We start from the raw sequence: 22,040 nt of genomic DNA on the forward strand, positions 1-22,040 counted from the left end.
TTAGTCTAAGAACGCTGGTAATGCTAATGTTGTCATTGAGTCCAGGAGATTTTGAGGCATTAAGTTTTAATTGCCACAAAAGTTCTTTATACTCGAGGAGTGTTTCCCAATCACCCCCTCTCTGATCCTGCACAACCTGTTCCAAAACTAAAAACTTAAGTTGCATACTAGGACATAATGTCAAATGCTTGTAGAAGGCATTAGTATCCTTCTTTTTAGAGACCTCGTACAAATGCTTGTATATTCTACGTCTTAGAGGTCTTTCGGTTTTTCCCACGTAGAAACTACAGCATTGAGTACATATCCCCGAGTAAACAACTCCTCTAGTCCCACAGTTATAATAACCAGATGCCTTAACCTTAAAATTCCTTGTGGGAATGTATAAACTACTGTCATTAAAGATGAAAGGGCATTGAATACAGGCTCCACATTTGTACGTGCCTAATTTAGAAACAGAGGGAATTCGACTCTTATGGCAATTTTTACTTTCAAACAAACCCTTCAAATTAGTGTCCCTCCTCCTTACAAAACTGGGTTTTGTGGATACTATGTTTTGTGTGTCTTCTTGCAAGGTTAAAATCGGCCAATATTTCAAAACAGTTTGTTCTACCTGCTCAGATTCCCTAGTGAATGTGTATATAAAAGTATTGTGTGAATCATACTTTTCTTCTTGTTCTTTTTGCTCAACCATCTGCTGGCCAACACCCAGTAATGGAAAATACTTGAGCTCCCTACCAGATGTTACTTCTTTGGCCATTTTGTTGACCAAACGTGTCGGGTAACCCCTTTCCAGAAAAAGTTTTTTGAAAAAGCTGATTTCCTTAAAAAACAACTCATCACTACTGGACATTCTAGAGGCCCGGACGAATTGTCCTTTTATTATTCCTTTCTTCTGGTAAAAAGGGTGGCCACTTTCAAAATGCAGGTAAGAGTTTGAAAAGGTGGCCTTTCTGTAAATCTTGGACTGAAAATAACCATTAACATAATCTTTAAATAGTGTTAAATCCAAATAACTAAGATTATCATTACTTACATTGTATGTAAAAGAAAGAAATTGCATGGATGTATTAATGTACGCCATAAATTCCAAGAAATCATCTAAATCACCATCCCAAAGTATACATATGTCATCCAAAAAACGTTTGTAGTGAATAATATGCTTGGCCCAGTCAGTTTGGAATATGAATTTGTTTTCCCAATAATGCAAAACAATGTTTGCATATACCGTAGCACAGGGGGTGCCCATTGCCACCCCCTTTTTTTGTCCAAACATCTCTCCATTAAAGTAAATACAGTTGTTTTGAAGAACAATCTCCATAAATTCAACTAGCAACATAACTGTGTTAGACCCTAAACCAGATTGTGTGGCTAAAATCTCATTAAACCACTCCAGGCCAACAGAATGAGGAATGCTGGGAAATAACTCCACAATATCTATAGTTGCCATCAGACAGGCCGAATTGTACAAATCTCTTTCAATACCTTTGAGAAATTCCCAGGAATCTTTACAAATATGCTTCAAGGATGACACAAATTTCTTAACAGTCTGGTCTATAAACTTGCCCAGTGTTTCCGTAATACCACCCGAGCCAGATGCTATAGGCCTAAATTTCAGGGGGTCTAACCCCTTGTGAACCTTTGGTATTCCAAAAATCACCGGAATCGTAGGCTTGTCCACGTACAAATAATTATACAACTTCTCATTAATGGCCTCCTGCATTAAATGGTCAAATAATGCAAATTTAATCTTGGAGTAGGAAATGTTAACCACATTCCTGGAAACCACCTCGTACTGGTCTATATCCTGCAACATACTGTGCATTTGGGATTCATAAGCCCAATCATACATCAAAACCACCCCCCCACCTTTATCTGGTTTCATCACTCTAACCCCCTCAAATTTAAGGGAGTTAACTAGTTGGTACAAATCAAAATCAATGTTGACAGGCGGGACTTGTACATTACTTGAATATTGTTTTCTTAAGTCCATCTCCACCAATTCTTCGAATACCTTCAAAGAGGGGTGAATGGGGGGGGGGGGTTAAAAGTACCCGTTCTTGTAAATTGTTCTTTCGTCATCACCTACCCTTGAAATTGTAATGCAAGATTTAAACGTCTCACAAACAACTTCAAATCTATTAATGTTTTGGACAAACTTAATGAACGCAGAGGAACAAATTGAAAACCTCTAATAAATAACTCAAAAAAATTTTTGGTTACTTGAATATCAGTAAAATTGTAAATGGAAAAATTACTCATAGTTAACACCCTGCTGTTACAGTTTGTTACTTCGTTGACCAAACTAAAAGAGTCAAAAACATCCAAAAGGGCTGGTTCATCTATCTGCGCAACTTGCTCCAACCTTGTTGAAAGTATGTCATGCTCTTCCCCCTCGGTCTGCCCTGGGGGTATTGAAAACCCTGATGCACACTCCTATGCTCCTTTTGAGCCAAACGTTCACTCCTTCTGGGTAATTCCATTGTTGGGGCTGCCTCATTACTGGCAAATACTGAGTTATCACCAATATCAATACTGTGACCAGCATTCATTTTCCCTTTACCTGGTAAAGGGTAGGCCAACCCATCCCTGTATTCAACCAAGTTGCGCTCTAATTTTCTAATTTTACGACTGACAATTTTTATGCAATGCTGGTCCACCTCATTAAACACCCCATCATATTCCCTTTTGATACCAGGAAAACCTTTTCCTTTAACAATAGAATCATTTAAGTTGTTTACTTCCTTTAGTAAAGCATTGCATAAAAATTGTCAATCGTAAAGTTAGAAAATTAGAGCGCGACTTGGTTGAATACAGGGATGGGTTGGCCTACCCTTTACCAGGTAAAGGGAAAATGAACGATGGTCACAATATTGATATTGGTGATAACTCAGTATTTGCCAGTAATGAGGCAGCCCCAACAATGGAATTACCCAGAAGGAGTGAACGTTTGGCTCAAAAGGAGCATAGGAGTGTGCATCAGGGTTTTCAATACCCCCAGGGCAGACCGAGGGGGAAGAGCATGATATACTTTCAGCAAGGTTGGAGCACGTTGCGCAGATAGATGAACCAGCCCTTTTGGATGTTTTTGACTCTTTTAGTTTGGTCAACGAAGTAACAAACTGTAACAGCAGGGTGTTAACTATGAGTAATTTTTCCATTTACAATTTTACTGATATTCAAGTAACCAAAAATTTTTTTGAGTTATTTATTAGAGGTTTTCAATTTGTTCCTCTGCGTTCATTAAATTTTTCCAAAACATTAATAGATTTGAAGTTGTTTGTGAGACGTTTAAATCTTGCGTTACAATTTCAAGGGCAGGTGATGACGAAAGAACAATTTACAAGAACGGGTACTTTTAACCCCCCCATTCACCCCTCTTTGAAGGTATTCGAAGAATTGGTGGAGATGGACTTAAGAAAACAATATTCAAGTAATGTACAAGTCCCGCCTGACAACATTGATTTTGATTTGTACCAACTAGTTAACTCCCTTAAATTTGAGGGGGTTAGAGTGATGAAACCAGATAAAGGTGGGGGGGGGGGTTTGATGTATGATTGGGCTTATGAATCCCAAATGCACAGTATGTTGCAGGATATAGACCAGTACGAGGTGGTTTCCAGGAATGAGGTTAACATTTCCTATTCCAAGATTAAATTTGCATTATTTGACCATTTAATGCAGGGGGCCATTAATGAGAAGTTGTATAATTATTTGTACGTGGACACGCCTAAGATTCCGGTGATTTTTAGAATACCAAAGGTTCACAAGGGGTTAGACCCCCTGAAATTTAGGCCTATAGCATCTGGTTCGGGTGGTATTACGGAAACACTGGGCAAGTTTATAGACCAGACTGTTAAGAAATTTGTGTCATCCTTGAAGCATATTTGTAAAGATTCCTGGGAATTTCTCAAAGGTATTAAAAGAGATTTGTACAATCCGGCCTGTTTGATGGCAACTATAGATATTGTGGAGTTATTTCCCAGCATTCCGCATTCTGTTGGCCTGGAGTGGTTTAATGAGATTTTAGCCACACAATCTGGTTTAGGGTCTAACACAGTTATGTTGCTAGCTGAATTTATGGAGATTGTTCTTCAAAACATCTGTATTTACTTTAATGGAGAGATGTTTAGACAAAAAAAGGGGGTGGCAATGGGCACCCCCTGTGCTACGGTATATGCAAACATTGTTTTGCATTATTGGGAAAACAAATTCATATTCCAAACTGACTGGGCCAAGCATATTATTCACTACAAACGTTTTTGGATGACATATGTATACTTTGGGATGGTGATTTAGATGATTTCAAGGAATTTATGGCGTACATTAATACATCCACGCAATTTCTTTCTTTTACATACAATGTAAGTAATGATAATCTTAGTTATTTGGATTTAACACTATTTAAAGATTATGTTAATGGTTATTTTCATTCCAAGATTTACAGAAAGGCCACCTTTTCAAACTCTTACCTGCATTTTGAAAGTGGCCACCCTTTTTACCAGAAGAAAGGAATAATAAAAGGACAATTCATCCGGGCCTCTAGAATGTCCAGTAGTGATGAGTTGTTTTTTAAGGAAATAAGCTTTTTAAAAAAACTTTTTCTGGAAAGGGGTTACCCGACACGTTTGGTCAACAAAATGGCCAAAGAAGTAACATCTGGGAGGGAACTCAAGTATTTTCCATTACTGGGTGTTGGCCAGCAGATGGTTGAGCAAAAAGAACAAGAAGAAAAGTATGATTCACACAATACTTTTATATACACATTCACTAGGGAATCTGAGCAGGTAGAACAAACTGTTTTGAAATATTGGCCGATTTTAACCTTGCAAGAAGACACACAAAACATAGTATCCACAAAACCCAGTTTTGTAAGGAGGAGGGACACTAATTTGAAGGGTTTGTTTGAAAGTAAAAATTGCCATAAGAGTCGAACTCCCTCTGTTTCTAAATTAGGCACGTACAAATGTGGAGCCTGTAATCAATGCCCTTTCATCTTTAATGACAGTAGTTTATACATTCCCACAAGGAATTTTAAGGTTAAGGCAACTGGTTATTATAACTGTGGGACTAGAGGAGTTGTTTACTCGGGGATATGTACTCAATGCTGTAGTTTCTACGTGGGAAAAACCGAAAGACCTCTAAGACGTTGAATATATGAGCATTTATACGAGGTCTCTAAAAAGAAGGATACTAATGCCTTCTACAAGCATTTAACATTATGTCCTAGTATGCAACTTAAGTTTTTAGTTTTGGAACAGGTTGTGCAGGATCAGAGAGGGGGTGATTGGGAAACACTCCTTGAGTATAAAGAACTTTTGTGGCAATTAAAACTTAATGCCTCAAAATCTCCTGGACTCAATGACAACGTTAGCATTACCAGTGTTCTTAGACTAAGAAGAGCCAAACTATAAGCTAAGCACATACTGATTATTTACATATTTTAAAGGAATCGGGTATGTTATGGTCTTGAGGCTAATGTTTAATGTTTATATGCATTTGGTAGGACTATGTATTGGTTACACTTATTTATTTGGTGGCCATAGAAAATTATATTAACTCAATGAAATGTGGTTTCTTGATTTATAAAAAAAACTTTTCAAAATGTTTTTAACATTAGTATTAGTTTTTGTAGATTCAATGTGGTGTATAGTTCTTTAAGAAAAACGCCACTAAATTGAAGTGCTTTAATCAGTTGATTAATTAAATATCATGTGATCTATTGTAAGAATATATTAAGACGTTGTTTTTAACTTTTTTTTTTTATCTTGATAAAGCCTGGTAGGAACCAGGCGAAAGCGCTTGATTTTATTACGTGTTTTTATTGCATTTTGCCTTTATTAAAGTTCGTATATCAGAAGTACTACCACTGTTTGATGTTCCTTTGCCTTTGGAATTACTTTGGTTTTTTTGGTTGCTTATTTCTCAAACTGTAGACATTTACCTCTATTGTTTGTTGTGATATATTGCATTGCACTTCTTCTATTTTGAAGTCAGTTTCTTTGTAATCCCATACTTCTGGTGACTGGTACTGAGGGTTCTGACCTGAATGGGTAACCTTTTCAATGTGCTCCCCTCAGATTTATCCTTACAAATTCAGCATTTATAAAGACTACATCCAGAATATTTTCACTCCAATATAACATCTTCACACTCTATTCAGCAAAAACACATTACAGCACTTACACTATTTTTCTTTCCCACTTTACAGGATTAGTGGCCTCACATTTCATATCTTGAAGTCTGAGTTCATCATTGTTATGGAATTCTCCTCTATTGCACAAGTTCGACCTTTGACCCTACTTCTGAACCTTTTTATCATGCTGTTGATGTCCAACTACTGTCCTCTGTATTATAGTCATGAGGGATTTCTCTCCTTCCCTTATCACTCTAGTGATGGAATTTCAATTTTGATTTGTTGATTCTTTTGCTGATTTGTTTGTTTAGTTACCATTTGCAAAATGCACATGGGCAGATCCAAGAACCATTCTCAGTAATGGCCCGGGGTATTGGCAAAATTACAGTATGATACCAATTACTTATAACAGATGAATGCTGTGCAGTGTGTGTGTGTGTGTGTGTGTGTGTGTGTGTGTGTGTGTGTGTGTGTGTGTGTGTGTGTGTGTGTGTGTGTGTGTGTGTGTGTGTGTCTGTGCCCTCGCGATCGATACTAAATCCTCATATACTTACACCCACTCATTGGTTATTGCTTAACCATATCAATGATACAATAAGATAAACAAAATCATAGCAACCTGACTTTTGACCACCATGTTGCTTCCATTGTATGGAAAGCTTTCTAGATGTCCCACTTCATAAGTAAGTGTATCTCATCCAGGGAAAAGGAGGTCATAACATCCCTGTGTTCTTCTCTTATTAGGCCCATTATTGAGTACAACACCCCTTTTGGCATGTACCTCACAAAGCACATGCAGCAGCTGGAGAGACCACAGAGGTTCCTCACCAGACGAATCCAGGGTCTCAAACATCTACCCTACACAGATAGGCTAAAAGCCCTGTCCCTCTATTCAGTTTCATACAGACTCCTCAAAGGTAATCTCTGTCTGATATACAAAGCAATCTCAGACCCCGCCTTGATGGGACTGCTGCATATTTGTTTATTTTTATTTTATTTATTTTATTTTACATTTGTTGACCGGGCTAGTCTAACTGGATATATGTCCATTTTCAGTAGAGGCCCGGGGAGATAAGCTCCAGGACAGACATGAACAGACAAGATCAATAATGTTACAAAAAAACAGACATAGATTAAATATTTCTACACATTTCATAAAACTATTTACAATATTTAGAGCTAATTATTTACATACACTAGTAGCTAATACAGCTTCAAATTTCTGCAGACGTGCTTTCATGTTGCACTAAAGGACAGTAATTAGAGGAGCGAGTAGAGTTAGTAAAGATACTCGAAGGAGTAATGATTGTTTAATCAGGGTTACTACAAGGGCAAAGCCAGTGTGTTTTCAGGAAGATTTTACATTTTTGTTTAAAGAGTGATAAGGAAGGAAGGGAAGGAAGTTCACTAGGTAGAAGGTTCAACTTTTTCCCAACTGTATTTGAGAACAGAGAGTCTCCTGCTATGTTGTTAGCCTTATTGATATTAATTAATAGTTTATTTGATGAATGCAAGGCGTTAAGATTTCTATAAGGGGTAATGAGGTCTCGGAGTACTGGAGTGTTGTTAGGCTGGCAAAGGATCTTATGGGCAGTAGTAAGTTGGCTGATTTGAAGCTGATTTTGTAGTTCAAGCCACCCGAGTTGTTTGAGATTATGACAGTGATGGGTTCTGAAAGGTTTACCAGGGGCAAATCTGGCTATGCTGTTATAGGAGGTAGCTAGTTTGAGAAGATTATTTTTGGATAGGTTGGTATATATTGGTGAGGCATAGAGAAGAGTAGAGATTAGATGGGAGTGGGCAATGGTAGTTCTTGCTGTTGGTGTTAAGAGGGGTTTAATTTTACACAGGAGCCCATTTTTCTGTTAACTGATTTTATAATGTTGTTAATATGGGTATCACAGTTAAGGTTGTCGTCTGTTGTAATCCCTAGGAGTTTGGTAGTAGATGCTGGTGATATGAGGGTGCCATTATTAGAGATTACTGAGAAATCTATTGGTATTAACCTGCGTGTAGGAGTAAAGAGCAGGAGTTTTGTTTTTTTGGGATTCAAAAGGAGGCACTGCTTCAAAAACCATGTCTCAACTATGTTAAATACCTTCTGGGTTTGGGACTGCAGTTCAGATGCAGATTTGGCTGTACAGATTAATGTCGAATCATCTGCATATTGTATACAAGTTGCATTGGGAATAGCTAGGTAGAGATCATTAATTTAAATCGAAAATAAGAGAGGACCTAGAATGGAGCCCTGGGGTACACCCAGTGTGACTGGCAGGTGCGATGGTAGTTTATTCTCCCAGAGCACTGCCTGTTGCCTGTTGCTGAGGAAGGAAGTGAACCATTTTACAGATAGAGAATCTAGGGAAAGTGATTTGAGAAGATAAATAAGCAATGAGTGGTTTACCGTATCAAAAGCCTTTGAAAGATGAATGAAAAGAGCTGAAGAGAGTTTGTTGTTATTGCGGAATCTATTAATGGTGTCAGTAAAGGATAAGAGGGCAGTAGTGGAACTATGATATGGCCTAAAGCCATGTTGGCATTTGGCTAATATGTTGTGTTGAGTGAGATGGCCTATTAGTTGATGATGAATGCATTTTTCCATTATTTTTGCTAGGGGAGATAGAAGGGCTATGGGCCAATAGTTTGAACAGACATTGGAGTTACCACCTTTGTGTAGGGGGATGATGTGTGATATTTTCCAGATGGCAGGGATGGATCCTTCCTTAATGGTCCTATTTATAAGGATGGCAATGGGATACGATACCGCTTTAGCTGCTTTTTGCAGATATTCAGCAGGAATCTGGTCAGCGGAAGGGGTACAAGGCTTAAGTTTAGCTAGGAGTTTGAAAATGAAATTAGTAGAGATGGGTTGTAGTAGGAAGGTAGGAAGTGTGCTAGTCATAGGGGTTTGTAGGCTGGAAGTATCAGGGGGTAGCTGACTAGCTAGAGATTGGATGGCTTCTGTGAAGAAGGAGTTAAAGTTATTTGCAGTTTGGAAGGGAGTGTCATAATTAGCTCCTATATGGGTTGGTGTACTGGAGTGTCCTGGGTAAAGGAGTTTATTAATATTTGCCCAGAATCGTTGAGGGTTATTTTGGTGTGTTTTCTGTATTTTACAGTAAAAGTTTTTTTTGTCTAACAGTATAGATTTTTTAGCTGCATTTCTTAATTGTCTAAATGTTTGTTGATCAGATGTGCTTTTAGTAGTTTGCCACTTAGTCCAGGCTATATTTCAGAGTAGGATTTTTTGCCTGGTATCTTTGGAAAGCCATGGGGCTGGTTTTGCCCTGATTCTTATTTTACATTTGGGTGCATGTTGGCCTAGGATTGTGAAGAATTTAGAGTTAAATATTGGACAGCCTCTTCTAATGGGAGAGTTTTTAGATTAGTCCAATCACAGGCACTAAGTTTGCTTTGGAATAGAGTTTGGTTAAATTATTTGCTGGAACGTATAGTCCTGTATGCTGCTGGGTGAGCGATATCTATTCTTTGCCTGATTATATAGTTCAAGTGGTGGTCACTTATATTGTTAGGGAAAATACCTACTCTATAAGTTTGGTGATGATTATTAATGAGTATCCAATCTAAGGTGCTCTATTTTTGGTTTGGTTTGTTAATTCTGGTTGGGGAGGTAATGGTCTGAGAGAAGCCATGAAGGTTAATATGTGAAGTGGGATGCTGAGTATTGATACATTTCCAGTCAATGCTGACATCACCAAGGATTATAGTTTCTTGTGGGAAAGTTGCTGAGACCCAGCTAAGAATATCCTCCAAGGAGTTAATGTTATTTCCAGGAGATAGATAGCTACATATGATATCTATGGATTTACTAGAATTTAGCTGAATCTTAGAAATGAGGATTTCTGCATTACTATCTTTAGGTGGGTTATAGGGTGAGGTGGTAACTTGTAGCCTATCCTTGAAAAGAATTGCTACTCCCCCTCCTTTTTTGTTTTTACATCTCAATATATTATATCCTGGTGGGATAATTTCATTATCTTGAGCTTGTGGCTTTAACCAAGTCTCTGTGAGGCATAAAATGTCAAAAGAGTATATGTCTAAGAGAGAATGGAGATGAGGAACTTTATTATTGATGCTGTGGATATTGATATGTGCTATCAGGAGTGAGTTGGGGAGTTACTTAGGGCTGAGTGTGATAGCAGGATTGGTGATAGGATGATCAGAAGGTAGGACATTGGCTGGGCCTGGATTAGGATGGATGTCACCATTTTGTAAGGAATGTATTTTTAGAATGTGTAATTTGTAATGTAGATTACTTAGTAGAAACTGAGCTTTCTTGGTTGAGGGATTATAGTATTTGATGTGCGACAGCCTGTGGAACTTTGCAAGTATGTAAGTAGGTGCAGATATTATATTTATGTTATTGTGGGAGATAGTGAGGGTTTGTGTGGATGTTTGCTTAGGTGGGTAGTAGAACTGGGGTTAGTATAGGTGTTCAAAGAAGGTTCATTGGTAGGCTGAGGTTATAAGAGATACTATTGTGGTAGTGAGTAGTACTTTAGTTAGTGTTGAGGTAGCTGTGGAAGGCATGGTGAATACAATTGTTGAGTGGTACTATCTAGTGGTAGGTAGGAAGGCCTAAGCAGATACAATACTAGGTAGCAAGAGCTGTGATTGGTTAAGTGGAGTAAGGGGTGTGGTGGGATTATCTGATTCGTTGGATGTAGAGGAAGGTGTAGCCAAGATGTATAAGTTTAGGGCCTCTGGGGGTGGGTGGAATTTGGGGTTAGGATAGTGGAGCAGAGTGAGCCCGCAGGGCAAACGGAGCAGGATGAGCCAGCCAGCAAGAGTGTGAAACACCAAATACAACCAATCAGTAAATCATACTGGGACAGTTCTTATCAGGTGAGTTTTAGCTTAACTGGCAGAAACAAACATTGGTAAGTGGGAGAACAAAATAGTCACTTTGTTGAGAGTGACTTCTGCTCCCGTAATGCTCAGGGAGGTTATGCTGCTCTTGTACGGCAGCAAGGGTGGACTGTTACCTGGCTAAAATATGTTATCAGCCGTATCAAAACCTTAGCTGTGAGCCAGAAACCATGTTTGGTACGCTGATGCCATCTAGTGGCATATGTAGGTAATGCCAATTAGGGTAACTGAACAGGCTTATAAGTGAGATAGAGAAGCCAATAAATGGGGGTGGGGGTTAATGGCCTCAGGGTATATCCGCTAGTGTGCTGGCACTACTAATGCATAAGTAACAATTGCTTATTTTAAACAGCAAAGTAGTCAAAATTAAAAACTGCAGGTTGCCACCTACACTGTGAGGCTTTAGAGGGCCCATCCGATTGTCCAGAGAGTTATGGAAGCGGACAGGATAATTCCCGAGTAGGATGGAATAACAAATGCGGAGACAGCCTGAGTATCAGTGCTTTTGTGTCCAAGCTGTAAAAGAACAGAAGGGGGAAAATAGGTTAAAATCACTGGAATATGGTGTGGAAATAAGAGGAGAGAAAGCAGGAGGGACAAAGATGCAGAAGAGGAGTTGTGTATAGGTGGAGACTAGGGGAGGAACGTAAAGAACAGTTGGGGAAGAGAGCAGACGAGGCCAGGAGAAGTAGGACTTGTCTGGGAGAAAGGAAAACAGGAGTGATAGAGGGTGCAGTTGTTACAGTTCAGAGTGTAGCAAGAATGTAAAAAAAACAACTATAACAACTTAATGCTAGCATGCACAGAGTAAATCATACACATGCCCATCTAACAGCCAGGTGTAGATAAAATAGCTGTATTACTCTTAAAAAGTCTATTCAATTAAGCATGGAAAACAGTGCTACAGTGTTCTAAAGTACAATAATGGTATGAAGCAGTTTAGATTACATATAGTTCAGCAGTAAAGTTTTCCGTAACAGGCAGAAACAGCGTTACTATACTCTTGATTCTACAAGACAGCAAAGGAGTTAAACAGTTTCTTAGCTGTGAGCAGTTCAATGTACGACTAATTGATTTCAAAGGGTTAGATGCATATTTGCTAACATACCCTTAACACATACGGAAAACAGTAGTACATGAAGGTCAGGACCTCCACTAAAATAGCGCCTAAAGACTAAATAGTACAAACAACAGATATCTACGCTGCTAGTACAAATAACTGATATCTGCGCTACAGTTTATGTCATCAGTACTATTCTCTGAGCTAAGATAAGTTAAACATTTCTGTGCTACAAGTAAAATACAGAAGATAGCAGAAATTACAGTTACGAGCAAGCACACCATGCGGAGGACCAGAGACATCCTAGTTAGGGAAATGGGATTTTAAAAATTGCGCCTCGAGTGCGGCCAAACATTTAAAGAGTTTGTATGGGTAAAAAAGGGGCTGCGGGAGAACACAGGACGTGTTCCAGGGGGTGGAGGAAACACTCCCTTTGCCCATTCGCAAGTAGAAATATTCTGCCTAGCCAAGGAGCCAGCCAGCAAGAATGTGAAACACCAAATACAACCAATCAGTAAATCATACTGGGACAGTTCTTATCAGGTGAGTTTTAGCTTAACTGGCAGAAACTAACATTGGTAAGTGGGAGAACAAAACGGTCACTTTGCTGAGAGTGACTTCGGCTCCTTTAATGCTCAGGGAGGTTATGCTGTTCTTGTACGGCAGAAAGATTGGACTGTTACCTTGCTAAAATATGTTATCAGCCATATCAAAACCTTAGCTGTGAGCCAGAAACCATGTTCGGTACTCTACTGTCATCTAGTGGCATATGTAGGTAACGCCAATTAAGGTACCCAAACAGGCTTATAAGTGAGATAGAGAAGCCAATAAATGGAGGTGGGGGTTAATGCCCTCAGGGTATATCCGTGAGTGCGCTGGCACTACTGATGCATAAGTAACAGTTGCTTATTTTAAACAGCAAAGTAGTCAAAATTAAAAACTGCAGGTTGCCACCTACACTGCAAGGCTTTAGAGGGCCCATCCGATTGCCCAGAGAGTTATGGAAGTGGTCAGGATAATTCCCGAGTAGGATGGAATAACAAATGGGGAGACAGCCTGAATATCAACACTTTTGTGTCCAAGACTGTGAGGCTTTAGAGGGCCCGTCTGCTTGTCCAGAGAGTTATGGAAGTGGTCAGGATAATTCCCGAGTAGGATGGAATAACAAATGGGGAGACAGCCTGAATATCAGCACTTTTGTGTCCAAGACTGTGAGGCTTTAGAGGGCCCGTCCGCTTGTCCAGAGAGTTATGGAAGTGGTCAGGATAATTCCCGAGTAGGATGGAATAACAAATGGGGAGACAGCCTGAGTATCAGCGCTTTTGTGTCCAAGCAGCAAGCACAGCACGTGGAGGAGCGATAACGTCCTATTTAGGGAAATGGAAGTCAAACTCCATTCGAGTAACCTGTATGCATGACCTCAACCTGGTCCATGACATCAATAGGACTTGCTGGCGGGACAGATGTGTGTCCCAGCGACTCCCTATCTGTGGAATAGACTCCCTTTCCACGTCAAGCAGATTACCTCATTATCCATCTTTAAGAGGAACCTGGATGACTGGATGGGAAATAGAAAATACACCCCTGGGATTCCACCTCCCTGCTGGACAAGGGCATTGGGTGCTGACCTGTGGGAACATGGCCTAATTTATTGGCTAGGCTTATAAGGGCCTCGGGGCCAGTAGCCTAGTAACTTGCTATGATCCTACAATCCTAGGATGAGTATCTAATATAATAGCTTGATCAACACCCATGCAAAGTGCATTTCTCACTATTTAGTTTCAAAGTATTGAACTGATATATTTGCTTGAGTTCCTATCAGTTCGTTGAAACTTCAGCAGTTTGAACACCATATGTTCGAAATATGAAGCTCGAAAACTGATTATCGCGAAGCCGCGGTTTTCAGCACTGTGGTGGAAAGTTACGGGTTAAGTTCAGGTAAGTGTGCAATTGTGTGGACGTTAGGGTTAGGGCGTGGGTTAGGTGAGTTAGGGTTAGGGCGCAGGTGAGGTGGGTGTGCGATTGTGACAGACTTTAGTGTTAGGGCGGGATAGGTGAGTTTGGGTTAGGGCACGGGTCAGGTGAGTGTGCGATAGTGACGGACCTTAGGGTTAGGGTTTGGGTTAAGGTAAGTGGATAGATAGTAGTGTATGTACATTTTAGTATAGGGTTAGATGTAGGATTTTAAGTGTGTGTGTGTGGATTGCTGTTTTTTTGGTGTGCTTGTGTTGTGTGTGTGTTTCTTGGAATAGCAATTTTTTTTTCCCTGGGGAAAAAAATTGCTGTTCTAAGCTTTCGATAGTTTTGCACTTCGAGGTTAGCAGTTCGAACATATGGTGTTCGAACTTCAGCCGTTTCATTGAAGTGATATAGACCCATTTGCTTGATACCATGGAAATGCTAAAGGTGCAATTTAATGATTATGTAGCTGAGTAAAATATTTGTTTTTTTTGTTCAGGTTAGCCCCATACTGTGCAAACAGAATATGTTTTAGATCTGAAATATATTCATCAAGGAAAGGAAAAAAATTACTTGAGACCAATTCTTCTAATAACTACTTCTGTTAATATTGTTTTAAATATGAAGTTGCTAAAACACTTGTTCCTTTAGTTGGAAATGAACACTGAATTTTTGATTAAAAGAATATAACTTTACCTTATACGACATAGTTTATTTTGTTTACACAAGCAAAGAGATCACAAGTAATTTAACTGAAAATTGTTGTGGCTGACTTTAGATCTAATGACAGATAAGGCAGAGAACCTGGTTATTTCCCATTGATTCACACTGCAATAACAGATTTGTGTCAGTCAGGCAATAACAGATATTCTCATCCTGACATAATTTAAAAAGAAGTCAAGGTGCAAACAAGCTCATGCAGCTGAACTATACAAACTACTTACAAATGAATTACATTCCTTAGTATTGCAGACTAATCAGTAATGATAAATATAATGTAGGCAGGCTGGCAATCAATGATAGCATTTTCAGCAGTCCTGGTAGAACAATGATTTGTTTCCATTATTTATTAACTTCTCTGTGAAGTGCTGATCTCAGGTTGGGTGATATTTATAAGAACATCTATGTATTGGATTTTGTGGAGAACAATTGTCTTCATTAGCATTTGCCAATATACTAAATGGAGGTTATATTGGTATGGCTGTGCTGGTCGTGCAAAGAGACATTATACATGGACAGAATTGGATCTACAAAATTAATAATTGATTTTTCTTAATGCTGCAACATAAAGATTATTGCCAGAGCTTGCATTTGTAGAGTTATAGTTTCAAATATTGTACAGAAGATTTGTGATGAATTCTATTCAACAGACCTGCCTTGCTGATTTTTGTCTTGCATTAGATATTAACTACTCTTTCATTTTCTTCTTCTTTTGTAGGGATATGAAGACAATGGATATGGGGGCGAATATGATGATGAGACTTATGACACATATGACAACAGTTATACCGTCCAAACACACAGGTAAGACCTTCTACTTAGGGGACTGCAGCTGTACCATATGATTTTGTGTTTTATGTATATTTTTTGGTATCTCAAAAAGAAAAAAAATTACAAGAACCTTGAATATTATAAATTTCATGAAAACAGAATCTTGCACTGTGGTTCAAAATGATACTGTTATACAAAGTCTTCAGTTATGGGGTTAAACGTCAACCAGAAAAGCTGTCATCACTTGGTCAAAGTCAGCAATGATACAGTATGCATATTTTCATCTTGGTCTAGGTTAGGGGCATTTTAAAGATTGTAATGACCATAATGACTAAACTCTGGGAACATGAAAAAAACATGATTCTTTGGTCACATATTTCAAAAAATGGAGAATATAAACACCTTACATCATTTAAAGTAATGATTCATAATTGATATGGCCTTGCAATATAACTGTTGAACAAGAATTGAAATATATATATTTTATCACAGTGTCCTAATTTTTACAAGATTGTATTATAACATAAATAGCAAAACAGCTAAAAAGATGTACACATTTGAAAACCCTTTGTGTAATGAAGAGAATTTCTAACACTGGTAGTTTTACAATGTACTAGTTCTACATCATTTCTATAAGGATGATACACACACACACACACACACACACACACACACACACACACACACACACACACACACACACACACACACACACACATGTTTATGTATATACATGTGATTTCCTATCATTTATTCAAAGCGCATACTCCTGAAGCACATTTAATGGATGTGAAAAGCTTGAAACACAGAAAATTAAATGAGATTTGTATTGTGCAGGTTTATAGCACAGTGGTCGTTAGGGTATTAGTTCCTATATGATGTTGTGATCTTGGAGTTGGTATACATAATTTGGGGGGGGGGGGGTTGTCTGCTTTGAGCTTTTTTGGCTCATGTAAATGCATTTCAGTAAATGGCAGAGAACTATATATATATATATATATCTATATATATATATATATATATATATATATATATATATATATATATATATATATATATATAAATCCCAAGAAGAAGGTGGCAACAACAGGAACAAAATAACACCAATAGTCATCGAAATAATCATGAAATCAATTTAATACACACCAAAAACGATCAATGATTCCAATACTTTTTTAAAATTTACCATTAATGTCTCCCGTACCAGTATCGACTACCTGGATTTTAATGTCTATGTTGATAATCAGGTTTGTCAAACCAAAATATACAGGAAACCATGCTATAAACCATAATTTTTGCATAGAAATAGCATGCATAATCCATCAGTTTTTAGGAACATTGTGAGGGGACAGGCCATGAGGGTCTCCAGATTATGCTGTAATGAGTCACTACTGAGTGATGGGCTAGATAGGTTAAAAGATGACCTGATGAATAGAGGGTATGAATTATCTGAGATAAACAGAAACTTTGATAAAGTTCATAGTGAGAGAACGGATCGAGCCAAGCCATATTATTCAGCTAGGACCACTAGAAGAGAAATGAACAAGATGAACTCTTCGTATTTGTCCATAGTACTTCCATATAGTACTAATACACAAGTAGTAGAGAATTTGATCATACGGAATTGACATATTCTATTAGTAGATAATCTTACTAGACAAGTTGTAGGTAACAGTCCAAAGTTTGTATATCAGAACCAGGCATCCTTAAAACAACAACTAAGTTACCCCAACCGAAACAAACAAGAGACTACTTTACCGCACTTGGGCACTAAGCGCTGTGGCCATTGTGTCCAGTGTGAATATGTTGATGAATCAAGATTTTTTAGACATCCAGACACAGGGTACTTATGGGAATTGAGATGTACTGGTCCTGTGATACTAAAAACGTAGTATATGTAGCTTACTGCTCACAATGTTTTTCCTTTTACGTAGGAAAAACTAATAGAACCCTTAAAGAATGAATAAGGGATCATATATATTGTATAAACAACCGCAGGGATTGTAGTGCTCTAGCAAAGCATGTAATAAGTGCAGGAACAACACACAGTTTTTGTTTCCAAATATTGCAGGTCCAAAAGGAGAGTATGAGGTTGAGAGATCTCAAGAACAACACTGAAAACTTGGAAGTTAGATGGATACTCAGGTTAGGAGCACACAGAGGGAGTGGGCTTAATGAGAGTGTGCCCCTTAAACCTGTACTTAAGGCTAGAAAGTTGAGGTAGGTGGATGTATCATGTGCTGCTTTGTTATTTTCTACAACTATTTATTTTATTATTCTACACTTTTGATAATGTAGTATTTCATTTTAAGGCTTGGTTTTAACCAGCTCTTAGTGTTATAGGCACACCCTGTTTTAATGTGTTTAGTTACTATGGTGATTTTAATTGATTGATGAGCCCAATGACTTAGTGCTGTATATATGTGAGATGTTTGTTCAGTAATGTTAACGTCTGAGGAAGTGGACCCTGTTCCGTGGAAGCGCTTACGTTTTTGGTGTGTAATAAATTGATTTCGTGATTATTTCGACGACTATTGGTGTTATGTTGTTCCTGTTGTTGCTACCTTCTTCTTGGGATTTTTTTATCTACATTTGCTGGGTCTCTACTAGTTTTGGAATTTATCTTGTTTTGATACATATATATATATATATATATATATATATATATATATATATATATATATATATATATAGAGAGAGAGAGAGAGAGAGAGAGATACACACAAACACACACTCCTATGGGTATATTTAAATTAGTCTATCTCATAGTGAATTCAAACCACTGCCAAACAGATCATCAATCTCAATCTCAGAAAAATACTGTAATCAGCTTTTCTGTTGATTATCTGTGGTCAACATTAGCAGCTGCTGACCATTAACCAGTTATATCCAGATAGAAAATCCTATAAATAGATTTATATTTCTGTAAGTTATGTGGATATAGCAGCCCCTGCAAGTACAGCAACTGCATGGCTCCAAAAAGACCCTATAGCAGTAAAAAACACGCGAGCCAGCAGACTGTAGCATAAACCATTTATTAGCTCAAAAGCATAATAAAAAAGAAACAAAACAGACCGGTTTCAGCTGTAAAAATTGCAAAGCCTTCTTCGGTGCAGTAAGGACATATACACTTGTTCTCCTTTTTATAGGCAACCACTAGATGAGGCTCCAACTTAGTAAATTAATTAGCCATACCAATTAAAGGTATTCATTAAGCCCAGGTGAAAACAAAGCCCGCAGTTTGATAATCCATTTCTTCTCTTTATTGTTTAAAATCTGATGCCAGCCTGATTTATTTGTTCTTTGTCCAATAATTCTATCAGAGTAAAAGTAAAGGATGCATTCTTATGTGCTTCAGTGTGTTTGTATAACGCATTCATGAGCTTCTTGTGCCTAATGTCACTTAAATGTTCAGAAATTCTGAATTTCAAAGGCCTGGATATTTGTGCCGTATAAAATGCAGAGCAGGTGCAGGTAACCAAATAAATTACTCAGTCCGTCTGACAGTCTGCAAAAAAGAAAATATCAAATACTTGCCCAGTATTTTTGATGCTGAACTGGCATGTCCTCATCACCTTTCTGCAGTGAGTGCAATGGCCACAGGGAAAACATCCCTTAAGTTGGTCCCTCACAAGACTGGTTTGTATAGAATCACCTTTACATCTCCAACCATGTTTATAATGACTTAGAAATGAACTCAAATTTTTGCCTCTCCTGAAGGAGAAATGACATCTGTCGTCCAAAATCTCACATAATTTGGTATCTGCTAAGAGTATGTTCCAATGTCTGCGGACACTATTAATTAGGTCATCAATATTTCTTCCATACATAGTAATTAGTTGGATGGTTGAATCCTTGTCCATGGTCTTATCCCTGTATGATAAAAGATCCTGCCTGTCACGATTAGCCACCCAATGTCTAGCCTGAAAGATGTTCCCCATTTCGTAGCCCCTATTCCTGAATCTAGTGGTAAGGTCTTCTTGATATACCTGATAAGTAGCATCATTTGAGCATATTCGTTTCATATGCAAAAATTGTGATTTTTTGGGATGTTTCCGCATATATGTGGAGGGTGAAAGCTGGTAGCATGGAGAAGGGAGTTATATGGGGGGTATTTATGATGCACTTCTGATGTTCAAGTCTGATCATTGTTCCTGGTGACTAAAACATCTAAAAAAGTGATCCTGTTAATATTGTAGGTGACGGTAAATTGTATACCCCATTTGTTGTCATTTAAATATCTAACAAACTCCATAAGATAATCCGGGTCCAATCTCCATACTAACCAGCAGCCATTCAAGTATCTTCTCCAAATATCAATCTCATCTAGATAAATATTGTGTGAATTATCATAGATGAGCTGTTCTTCAATGTGGGCCATGAATAAGTCAGCATATATGGGAGCAAATGAAGCTCCCATAGCAGTGCCTTGTATTTGTAAGTAGCATTTATTCTGGTAGTAGAACATGTTCTTGGTAAGAACGTGTTCCGCAAGGCAAAGTAAAAAAGTGCTGAAACCCAGTTGGTACAACTCTGACTTGTATAACCAGTATTGTAATGTTTCCAGGCCCACCCAGTGAAGAATGTTAGTGTACAACGCAGAAACATCTAGGGTGCAAAGCAACCACCCTGACTCAAGCTGCATTTCTGAGAAAACTTTAAGGAATTCCGTAGTGTCTTGAATACAGGTCCTAACCCATTTGAGAAGTGGTTTTAGATACTGTGTCAGAGACTGGAATAATGGTTCCGTGGTAGAGCCCCTACCTGAAACTATAGTTCTACCAGGCGGATTTTTCAAATTCTTATGTATTTTAGGTAGAAAATATATATACTGACTGGAAGGGTCAGGCACCATGAGGTGATGTAATGTGTTGTCCATAATGATTCCCTCGTTCTTGGTGGATGCCAGAAGCTGATCGATTTGTTTTTTGAAACCAGGAATTGGCTCCAGTGTCATATCGGTATAATAACGACTGTCAGTTAGGTGTCTCATGGCTTCTGTGTTGTATTGGGTCCAATCCTGTACCACCACTGCCCCACCCTTATCTTGTGGGGGACCAACTTAAGGGATGTTTTCCCCTGTGGCCATTGCACTCACTGCAGAAGGGTGATGAAGACATGCCAGTTCAGCAGCAAAAATACTGGGCAAGTATTTGATATTTTCTTTTTTGCAAACTGTCAGACGGACTGAGTAATTTATTTGGTTTCCTGCACCTGCTCTGCACATACCTCTCAAGTGTACCTCATTACGAGGAACGTACCTCATTTGGTGTCTTAAAAAGTTCATGTTCCTCGAAGTTTCTCAAAGTTCCACATTGAAAGAGTCTGTCACACATTCAGTGTTAGTAATTTATTTAAGTGAAATCCATGGTAAATAGAAATTAATCATATTAATTCATTAAAAGATCTTCTTTATAAGTAAAACCAGCATATTTTAACCGTCCTATGCCCTTCCTAGTTGAAGTTGTTAGTAAGCCATTAGTATGCGTTCCACATTTTGCCCATTTGTTCCACATTATGAGGGCTACTGTTCCTCATTTTGGAGATGGAAGGTTGAGAGCTATGGCTCTGCATTTTATGCGGCACAAATGTCCAGGTCTTTGAAATTCAGAATTTCTGAACATTTAAGTGACATTAGACACAAGAAGCTCATGAATGCATTATACAAACACACTGAAGCACATAAGAATGCATCCTTTACTTTTACTGTGATAGACAGAATTATTGGACAAAGAACAAATAAATCAGGTTGGCATCAGATTTTAAACAATAAAGAGAAGAAATGGATTATCAAACTGGGAGCTTTGTTTTCACCAGGGCTTAATGAATACCTTTTGGTATGGCTAATTAATTTACTAATTTGGAGCCTCATCTAGTGGTTGCCTATAAAAAGGAGAACAAGTGTATATGTCCTTACTGCACTGAAGAAGGCTTTATAATTTTTCAGCCAAAACCGGTCTGTTTTGGCTCTTTTTTATTATGCTTTTGAGCTAATAAATGGTTTATGCTACAGTCTGCTGGCTGTCATGTTTTCTATTTCTGTAATTTGCCAAATGTTGACATGCAAAAGCATCAACAAGCACATTGTATCCATGCCACCACATCAGGATCACACTTACCTGAAAGAAAACTCATCAAAATTGAATTAATAATGAAAGGAAAGAGTCTCCTTCTGCAAATGGAAAAAAAAACTCATTTGCAGACATACTTTGCCTGCTTAGTGGTACTATCAGAGAAAGAGTTTTTAGTTAGAATGTGTAAGGTTGAGGTTTGGAACAGGGGTGAATTTAGGGTTAATGTACATGACTAAGAATGGGCAGACTGTGATAAGCTGATGTCAGAAAATCTATTCTTCCCACATCTATAGATTTTTCCTTATGGTAGCCATAGATGTCTGAGTAAATGAACCACTGAACCAAAAGGAACAGGACTAGAAAATGGAGATCAGCGGTGAACTACAGAAATGCACAAAGGACAAACAAAAGGCTGGATCTCACTCATCAAAAT

At 38.2% G+C, this 22,040-nt stretch overlaps 1 protein-coding gene across 2 annotated transcripts in view; it reads left to right on the forward strand.

Annotated features, from left to right (window-relative positions):
- The window catches only part of KHDRBS2 (KH RNA binding domain containing, signal transduction associated 2), a 2,078,353-nt gene that overhangs the window by 1,770,037 nt on the left and 286,276 nt on the right, over positions 1-22,040 (forward strand). For both annotated transcript variants that reach the window (XM_044063332.1, XM_044063333.1), the window contains one exon: positions 15,481-15,566. In XM_044063332.1, the coding sequence (XP_043919267.1) occupies positions 15,481-15,566 (86 nt within the window). The remainder of the gene's footprint in view (positions 1-15,480; positions 15,567-22,040) is intronic.

Source organism: Protopterus annectens, chromosome 2.part1, assembly GCF_019279795.1.
Source record: "Protopterus annectens isolate FY-2018-M chromosome 2.part1, PAN1.0, whole genome shotgun sequence".
Classification (NCBI taxonomy): domain Eukaryota; kingdom Metazoa; phylum Chordata; order Ceratodontiformes; family Protopteridae; genus Protopterus; species Protopterus annectens.